Source organism: Chrysochloris asiatica, unplaced genomic scaffold (assembly GCF_000296735.1).
Source record: "Chrysochloris asiatica unplaced genomic scaffold, ChrAsi1.0 scaffold00004, whole genome shotgun sequence".
In the NCBI taxonomy this organism is placed as follows: domain Eukaryota; kingdom Metazoa; phylum Chordata; class Mammalia; order Afrosoricida; family Chrysochloridae; genus Chrysochloris; species Chrysochloris asiatica.
The window spans coordinates 931,888-942,253 of NW_006408522.1; the positions used below are offsets into that span (position 1 = coordinate 931,888).

The window sequence follows — 10,366 nt, forward strand, 5'->3', positions numbered from 1 at the left end:
CCTCAAGTTTCATCCATGTTACGCGGTGGCTTGCTGCTTCCTTGTTATTCTTCAGGGTAGTGTATTATTCCATTGTGTGTATGTACCAAAATTTGTTTATCCATTCTTCCATAGATGGGCACTTAGGCTGTCTCCATCTTTTTGCTATTGTAAACAGTGCTGCTATGAACATTGGTGTGCATATATCTACTCATATTATGGCTCGTATTTCTTGTGGATCAATACTAAGTTAGAGGAATTGCTATGGTTCTTGAATACCCTTCAAGTCTGAAACTGAACTCACCCTCATGACTCAATTTTCACCCAAGAAATAGATAGGTATATAGGGGGACAACACCAGTGAAGTATGTACACCAGAGAATGGGCAACCATTCCAGATCAAGGGGACAAAATAAATCCAGAAGGGTTGGGAAAGAAGGAGAAATGGAAAGAGGAATTATGGGGAGAAGGTGGGATAGGTGATGTTGCATGGAGGGGATTGCAATCAGTGAAATGAACTGAAGTGTATAATTTGTTGAATTTAAAACTGATGATCTGCTCTATAGACTTTCATTTAATTCACACACACACACACACACAGAAAAGCCAATACCTGTCCATTTAAGCTCACTGATGCCTAGGATATTGATCTTTTTATGTTCAATTAATTTTTGATGACTTCCAATTTTCCTAGATTCATACTTCATACATTCCACTTCTGATTATTAATGGGTGTTAGCAGATGTTTCTTTTCATTTTGAGTCATTCGCCATCAGAAAATGCAGGTACCAAAAGCCTTTACTACAACCACACCACGAAGGTCAACTCTTCCTCAGTCATATTTTGAGTGCCTTTAAATGTTTCACTACTATTTGCAAGGTTTTCAGGGGCTAAGACTCCTGGTGTGATGCTGTAGGATCAGCACTGGACTGTGAACCACAAGGTTGGCAGTTCAAACCTACCAGTTGCTCTTTGGAAACCCTGGGCAGGGTCACTATGAGTTGGACTTAACTGGATGGCACTAACAACAACAACAACAACAATCCCTTAGAAGTGGACAATCTATTCCTTCTTCCTACTCTGGTCTCATATGGAACCTAGTGTGACACTGTAGGGTACGCACTGGACTGATAACCACAAGATTGGTGGTTCAAACCCATCATCTGCTCCTTGGGAACCCTATACAGAGTTGCTATGAGTCAGAATCAGCTTGACAACACTAACAACAACAAAGCGTGTTCTTAGTCAGGAAGTTCCACTGAACCCTGTCCACCATGGGGACCCTGCTGGTATTTGAAACACAGTGGTATAACCTCCAGCTTCACAACAACATGTAAGCCTCCATAGTATGACAAACTGACAAACATGTGGGGCTAGGATACATATATACAGGATACATTAACATACAGTTCTATCCGTGGACCCCTGGAATCTTAAACATATTGTAGAGTTGACTCAGGTCCCTCTACGTAATTTGTGACTCTAAGTGGATTTATGAAGTTAGAAAATTACTTCTTAGTACAGAATCAAATAAACACCAAAACTCAAGTCCAAAGCTCTGGTCACAAAATGAAAAGGGACTGAATCATATAAAGGAGAAAGGCTAATTCTGTTAGCAGGTAGCTGCTGACCTGGGATGATTTCAGGACATTTCAAAGAGTCTCTTTCTGGATCCCCCCAAATTCCTCCTCACCCACTCAAGCTTAAAATCCTTTAATAGAGTCTAACTGTTGTTGTTGTTGTTAAGTACCATGGAGTCAGTTCCGACTCATAGTGACCCCAAACAGGGTTTCCGAGGCTGCAAATCTTTACGGAAGCAGAAAGCCTCATCTTTCTCCTAAGGAACAGCTGTTAGTTTCGAACTGCCGACCTTGAGATTAGCAGCCCAATTCGTAACCACTACACTACCAGAGTCTAACTACTTGGGATTAATTAAAGAGAGGATTTCCTCTTGTCAAAAAGCAAACACCCACGGAAGAGGAAATACTCTATGGCCAAGATTTTCAAATTTCTTTACAGCAGTGGAACCTTTATTTCAAATTCAACTGTAAATAGAAAGTTTATAAAATAAGTGTAAGTTTTTAGTATAGTTTTCGAATATTGGATTTTACATATAACAATGATAACACTGCAAACAGTGAGGTTGTTTTGATGGAGGCAACTGTAAAATCAAGAATTATAGGTAATAATTTCACTTTCATCTGCATTATTGTGTTTTTTATTTGGCCTGCATAAAATGGAGAAAAACCTGATGTAAACAGATAAGTAATTCTAAACTGCTAGCAATTTCCCGGATCCCTGGCGTGGCGCTGTGGGCTAATGCGCTGGACTGCAAGGTTGGCTTGAACCGCAAGGTCGGTGGTTTAAGTTCATGAACTGCTCCTTGGAAACCCTAGAGTTGCTATGGGTTGGAACCAACTCAACGGCACTTAACAACAACAACAACAATTTCCTACACAGCATTTGTAATCTCAGGATATTCAGAGCTTTAAAAAGTAGCGTGGATTTTTGTATCAAAATAGAATCATATCTAACAACTGTTAATAATCTTTAATAATTATGGGTTAGTTGGTAAATATTTAACTTGAGGATATTTGACAAACATATTTTGTAACTAATTTGAACCCAGCCTCTCTACTTACTATATAACATCAGGCATGTAGCTTAATCTCCATCTCAGTTTTCTCACCTGTAAAATGGTCACCTACCTATTCAGGGATAAAATGGTAGGAATGGTACCTGCTTTATAGGTGTAAGAGTTAAAGAAAACAATGCACATAAAGTACTTAGCACCATGTCCTGTGAAGTCACTAAATGTCATTATTATTAAAGTGCTGGGTGGTCAAAATTACTTTTCTAAGGGAGTCATGTAACATAGTAAATGTTCAATCATTTAAATTTAAATTTCTTTTCAGATGTCTTGCATTTTTCTCTTTCAGATATTTAGGAAATATGAAGTTTCTTTGGTAAGGTAGAAGGTAAGAGAAAAAGAGGAAGACCCCCAGCGAGATAGATTGGCACAGTGGCAGCAGTAATGGGCTCAAGCATGGCAAGGATTGTGAGGTTAGTGCAGACCAGTGTTTCATTCTGTTGTGCATAAGGTCGGTACCACCTCAATGGCACCCAACAACAACAACAATGCTATTGGGGAGATAGTATTGTTATTACCATCTTATACATGATCAAAAATAAACTTTTGTGAGTGGTCCCCACCTGGTAAGAACTCACACTGGGCAGTATGATGCAGTATTACTATGCTAAGAGCTAAAATGTGCTGTGAGTTCAGCCTAGGTTTGGGAATACCGACAGGATCTTAGTAGAGAAGCTAAAGAACACTAGCATTCCAAGAAGCTGGTGAACTCACTACAGTTAGATGTTTGATGAATGCTAGGTATTCCATGATGGGAGAGCTGTCTCTTTCCAGAGCCACAGGCTTTAGTGAGAAAGTGACCCACCAGGGGCAACAGCAATTGTGTTCTTACTTCTCTTAGCTTTTCCATTGCTCCACACTAATACAGAACTAATACAGAACTTCAATACCGCAGCAGCAACACACACCACAATGCATCCCCTCCCTAACCACCAGAACAGTAGAATATGATGTTTAAGCTGTGGATCAAGAACATGAAAAGTCTTTCCTCACTCCCTATCTTCCCCCCACCTCAAAAAAAAACTCTTTCTAAGCAACCTGAAGAGAAAGCTCTCTTAGATGGTGCAAGTAGGTATGTTCTGCATGCCATAGCAGTGTGTGGGTAATGACTGTGTGCCATAAATAGGATATGGCATTTCAGAATGTCCTTAAAGTGATTTCCTTTTGTTTAACTAATTTAATTTACCAAATGCTCCTGGGAAAAGGGGGAGGGGGGCTTGCAAGATGCTGACTCTACATTTCCTGAAAAAAAAAAAAAAAAAAAAAATTAATTTTTTTTTTTTTTTTTTAAACTGCTCTCCAAGAAATTACATCTGATTGTTGTCTGCTGGCTCCCCCAAACTCCACCTCCATGAAAATTCCACCCTGGCAGGTGTGAGAAAGAATAGATGCAGAACTTGAGTGAATACTCACATCTGTTTTTAGAAAAAGGGAACAGAAGCAGCACAGAAGGAAGTAGAAGAGATAATTGCTGGCTTGAACTACAATACATTTTACTTGTGGGCAGAGGGCCAGCTTACAGCAGGCGGAATACGCAGGCCCATCTTATTGGAATTCAGGGGTGGGCCTCTCATCTTGTCCGGAGACAGCTGTAAACCAGCAGCCCATAGCTTCACAATCAGGCACCGAGTTTCGTCAAGGAATGCTGATACGTACCGAAGCAGACAAAGCTGCGCCCCTGCCTGGTGAAATGACAGTCAATCTCTGATTCCAGATGACAAGAACTGGATAAAAACTTCAAACAAATGGCGACCTTTCAAAAGATTAATTTGTTTACCAACAAAATGTTCCCTCTTTGTCATCTGAGATGGGGGTGACCTTCACTTCCCCATCTCTAGGCTGAAAGGATGCTGACTATCGTCATCTGTTAACACCATCTCAGCAATTATTCCCTTTTTTATTTTTAGTGACAAGAAGGGTTTATTAATTCCCTCTGCTTCTTGTTATGGCTTATAAATGCAACAAGCTCATTCTGAATTACTGCAGTGTAACATCAATTTGTTTAAATCTAATTCTGCTACCGTTGCCAAATTATGTTGTGACTGTAATTGTGACCATATGCATGGGCTTAAAACACAATCATGTTTTGAAATCGGCCTTTCTCCCCCCCACCTCCTGCCCCCGCTCCTTTATTCCTGGTGCTTCTTCTAATCAGTTGACGGGAACACAATTGCCTCACTCTCCATTACTTTATCATTTCACAAATGAATGTGCTTTCAGTGAGAGAGAGATGACTGTGTACACCCTGAGTGAAACAGTAAAGAATGAAACTATGATTTGTGAAGTGTGGTGTCTACCCAACTAAGTTAGTGAAAAACACTGCCTAACATATGACTCATAAAATGTAGAAATCATAATAGTATTAAATCTAACCTCATGAATAAATAAAAGATTCTAAGTTTACATTGCATTATATATTTATTTATTTGGAAAGTGGGACCAAAGAACTGGTATAATTCTACAGCAATGCATATCTTGCCAAAAAGAAAAATGTTTTTATGCTTCTTTTCTAGGTCATAACAGCTATAATCAGAGTTATTTGTGAAGCAATTCCAAGCAATGTTTTGTTTGGCTGTTTTGTTATGCATTCATAATCTTTCTTTTAAAATTCATGTTAACAGAAACATGTTTCAAGCCTTTTAAGAAACCCTTTTCATTTAAAATAAAATAAATCAAAGTCAAATTTTCTGTAGATCTTTCAATGTGTTGCTTTATAAAGCCTCACTGGCACTAAATGTTGGTGGGTAAATACAACTGGTACCAGGGATTTTTTCATGTCTCCTTATTCCTAGAAGGACCTACTGAAAAATATATTAGAGGGCTATTTACAGATTGAAGAAGTATTCACTGGCTAGAAAGTAGACACGTGTTAACTTGGGTGACAGGGAGGACAGTTAAAAAATATATTGAAAAAAATCACAAGTGAGTTTCACTTTGAATATTTTCTTTCGAAAATTGATTTTACATAATAGAGTCACAGGATATTTTCATATCTGAAGGCAGTTTTGTGCCATGTGAGGGAATGTGTGTGTAGCAGCAGTGTATGAGTACTTATTTTCAATGCCCTGAAATCCTTACATCGGCCCTTTTTTAACAGGCAGGACCACAGTTCTTCACAAAATGGAGAAGACTTCTCCTCCCTCCACAACTTCTAGGAAGTAATAAGGTAAATTGGTTATATATTCAAATTTACTCAGTCAGAACTATCTAAGATTATTTACAGACTTTTGACAAGCTGTGCAAGTTCCATAAGAAGTAAGGAAAACACATGGCCCTCGGCAGTCAAATAATCATTCCCTTTGAGTGTTTTGAGTGGGTCCAGAAAGTGATTAGCCTTGATGTTGCTTTTCTAATTAACTATACATCACAAGGCTAGACATATTGCTTCAGTTTGGGTAAGTGCTTTCAAAAACATTTTCGTAAGTGGTAAATCATAACCGTGTTCATTCACAAAGGCTCTGCCTGATGGTTTAAAACTGAGCGCCAGATTGATCACTTATTTCCTTCACAGGACTTTTTACACAATTTTTGTTTTACAAAAATCCAGAATGAAACCGTGCTTTCAGTTACTATCTATGTCAACATCAAACGAGAGGATCATGTGTTCTGACTGAAATGTCAACAGTCAGTCTGAGCAAAATGGACAGAAATATATGCATTGGAAGAGCTCTCACGTAGATGTTTATGAAGTTAAGTTTTATGGGGGAAAAAAATCAATCTTTAAGATAGTAAATGTGTCTTCCTTATCTATATGTCATCCAAGAAAAAGTGCTTCCCCAAATTCTCTGTACTCAAAGCACATGGGTACGATAGCCCAAGCACTCATTCCATTTGGAAATTATAAAACATGTAATAAATGATTACGATTCTGCCTCCAATTTTGGACATAATTTTTCATTCCCTCTTTATGCAGTCCTGGTGTGTCACTGTAGGATAAGCACTGGACTACTAACTGCAAAGTGGGCATTTCAAATCCACCGGTCGCTCCTTGGAAGCCCTCTACAGGATTGCTATGAGTTGGACCCCAAGTAAGGGCACTTAACCACAATAACATTTATGTCTGAACCTTCACTCAGATTCATTAAAGCAAAGCATAATCCTTTCTAAATCACGAGATATGCTTTTTAAAACGTCAGCGATCATCAGAAGTTTATATGAACCACAGCAGTTGCCTTGGGCTACAAAAACCTCTACACTCCACCAGCTATGCCAATATTAATTCTAGATTGAAGGGGAAAATCAACAACAACAAAAGAGAAATCTGCTCTGTCTGTACAGCTAGAGCAATATATATTTTTCTTCCCAAGGGTTTGGGGCTCATGGGAAGTCAATAAAAATGTTTTCACATTATTCACAGTGGCATTTTAAATAAAGTTTCAGCAGGAATAAAAATATCTAACTTTCTGGTTATTTCTTAGGCCATAAAAATATTTCTATGATAAAGTGCTCTTAAACAAACCTGTTAGAATAACATAAAGTACTTAAGAAGCATCTAGACATATATTTCAGAGTTACAGGAAAGAAGCAGGCAGGTGAGAATGTCAATTTAGGCAAACCAGAACATTAATCTAAGAGACTATTGAGCTGCTTAGAAATGGCTTTGCAATTTAATTTTAAACTTAACCGTGTCTTTACTTTTTCACTGAAGTACTTATTTTAAGCTTTTGAGAGAAGCCAAAGGTTAAAAACATAGAGATGTCATGCTAGTGATGTAAAATACATGTGTGTTCATAATGATCTCAAGTAAAATAATTTCCCTTTTCAAGTGAACACCCTTCTTAATTCTCCTAAGAAAACCCCATAACACAGAGGGAGGACAGTCTCGGTGTTGGGACACTTTGCAGCAAGTCAAAGGTACAGACATCGGCACAGACTGAAATCCCTGAATGCCAATCTCCTTTTGATTATTTTTCTCTCATCATTTTGCTGAAATAGAGGCTTAGTTCCTGCTTGCTTCAAATTCAGAATAATCTACCTAAATTTGTGTATAGTGTGTGAGTACACACCATTGAAGCCGACACTGTGCTTCTGTCCTTTCTTTTGACCTTCCTAGTAGAAAACCTACTATTAAAGCAGTCAAATGTTTCCAGTTTCTTTACCAGTCCTCAGTGTTAAATTATTTCCTCCATGTGAAAATTAAAGTATTGCATTAGTCTGGAATAATCATAAAATACAGTAGAGATACTTGAATGAGATACAAATAGATTTTTTTAGTGGGTTTACATTTTCTTAATCATTTCCAATTAGAAACAGAATGAATGTCGCTCCATTTCATCTCCCCCAAATTCCAGAGATGAAAGGATCACATCTTTACTTAAAATTGACATTATAGCTTTCATTACTAATAAAAGATTTTTAATTCTTTTTTTTTTTTTTTAAATGTTAAGAGCTCATTAAAAGAACTCATTACTTACACATGCTTTTCTCTGATTAATATATGGCAAACTGATCCCATAGTTCGCATTTACAGCAGCTCTGTGGTGGATGTTTTCAGGATCCTGCATGATTTTTACATTCAACCCTATCTTTCGCTGAAACAAAGAAACAATGAAACTTTCATGCCGGATGAACAAAAATGCTTACTAACATCTTAATCCTCAAAGGAGTATAAAGTGCTTTGGAAATAATTACTTCAATGTAATTCTCACTAGAAAATATGTACATATTTGAATCTTTTATTTAGGTTGCTAATTAATTTCTTTTATTCACCAAAAAAGGACTTTCTGCAGATTTTTCTCCATGTAGCTTATTGTTCACAAACATAATGCCAGGAGCCAGTTGAGGTGGATAAACAACTAGACTATCTGGTCTCCATTGATTTCAGCTTCCCAGGTCAAGGAGTGAGCCAATGAAATCTATACTCCAAGTACACAGGTAGAGGGCTCTCTTGGTCTATCAATGTGGCCACTTTCCTCCAGGGACATTTGCAGGTAAATTTCAATTTGGACTTAATAAATTTACTACAACTAATTTATCTACTCTTTCACAGAGATTTTGCTCCTTCTAAGAATAAAATGTATTCTTGCATTAGGAACAAACAAGAAGCATCTTGTTGGAACCATTTATCCCTCATTTTTCAAGGATCCAAATTAGTTACTGCTGAAATGCTTAAAAGTAACCAGCTAGAGTGGAGGAAAGAGAGATGGATCAGGAGACCTTTGTTCCTGTCTTGTCCTGACCTGGGCTGCTGGTGTGTGACCTTGGGTGAATCATTTCATCTCTTTGGGTGCCAATGTCTTTATTTGCAAAATGAGACAGTTACACTTGCTGATCTCTTGAGGAATGATTCCCCTGATTTAGCACTCTATGATTTGAGATTAGCAGTTAAAAACTGGTACTTTAAAAAAAAATTGACATACAATTTGCATACCATAAAAGCCACCCCTTTGAAGTGTAACTCAGTGGTTTTTAGTGTAGTCGCAATGTTGTGCGACCACAGCCACTGTCTAATTGTAGCACATTTTCATCATCACTCAAAAAGAAACTCCATCTCCATCAAGCAATCACTTCCATTTCCCTCTTCCTCCTATTCCCAGGAAACCACGGATCAACGCTATCTGCATGGCTTTGCCTATTTGGGGCATTTCATATAACTGGAATCGCACAAAGTTAGCCTTGGTGACTTTTTTTTAGTGATTGGGACAATTTTAAAAACTGATATTCTTTCCATTAACTGTCTTAGTTCTGAGGATGATCTGATGCAATTGTTAACATGGCTGTAGGAACTAGACAGCTTACTTGGTGACCCAGTTACTTCTTTTATCATAAACATTCATAATGGTCTATGGCTGAGGTCAAAGTGAAGGAGGAAGCCTACAAAAGTATCTGAGGAATGGATGCTGTCCAGATAAACTATTTCTTAATACAGGCTGTAAACCTTCCTTTAAGAAAAAAAAAATTTTTTTTAAACAAATGGCCAAATAACTATTCTCAACTGTCCATTTTTTAAACCTATGCAAGGACACATGTTGCAAGCAAGATGTTCTCTTTTCCTTGAGGTGCATGCAGTGACCAAACTCATGTACTGTCTGATTATAAATGGTTTTCTTTCTGTGGGTAACCCACACTCACAGCTTTACTATGGGGTTTTCCCATGGAAGCTGAGTGCCTCTTTATTGAAATTAATACCTGAACATCATTTTTTTCCTTCTTAATTAAACTTACAGAATAATTTCCATTCCACCAAGGATCAGGAAATTACTAATATGTATTATATTGACTGGATGCATTTTCTGTAATTAGGGTATGTCTTAAAAGTGGATTCTGGCTACAAGGGATGGTAATAACTTCACCTATCATGTCTAAGCATTGTTGTTGTTGTTAAGTGCCGTCGAGTTGGTTCTGACCCATAATGACTCTATATAGGGTTCCCGAGGAGCAGCTTTCTTAGGAACCTTCAAATTCGGGGATCTTTGGCCCAGTGGGTCAGAGCAGTTTCCTTAGTTTTATTGTGCTTCACCAACTTTGTGTGATGACAGAACTGGTAGAGGGAAGGAATGATCAAAGGTTGAATAATGGTTAAACTGGAATTAAATTCCAGTTGTTTTCTACTTATGTTTATATTTCAGTGACAATATGTACATATTTTTTTCTGAAAAGACACTGGTATGTAGTATATTCTCAATAGCAACCACGACCCAAACGAAAATTAAGGGAAGAAGTCAGTATGCAAATAAAAATCCAAGAGAAACGATAGACTATGTTATCAATTCTTTATTGTTGACTTTCAAAGCAATG

General features: G+C 37.7%; 1 protein-coding gene across 1 annotated transcript in view; it reads right to left on the reverse strand.

The window, feature by feature from the left end:
- The window catches only part of LOC102819788 (IQ domain-containing protein H-like), a 113,974-nt gene that overhangs the window by 54,391 nt on the left and 49,217 nt on the right, over positions 1 to 10,366 (reverse strand). The window contains exon 5 of the mRNA XM_006831505.1: positions 8,044 to 8,160. Within this exon, the coding sequence (XP_006831568.1) occupies positions 8,044 to 8,160 (117 nt within the window). The remainder of the gene's footprint in view (positions 1 to 8,043; positions 8,161 to 10,366) is intronic.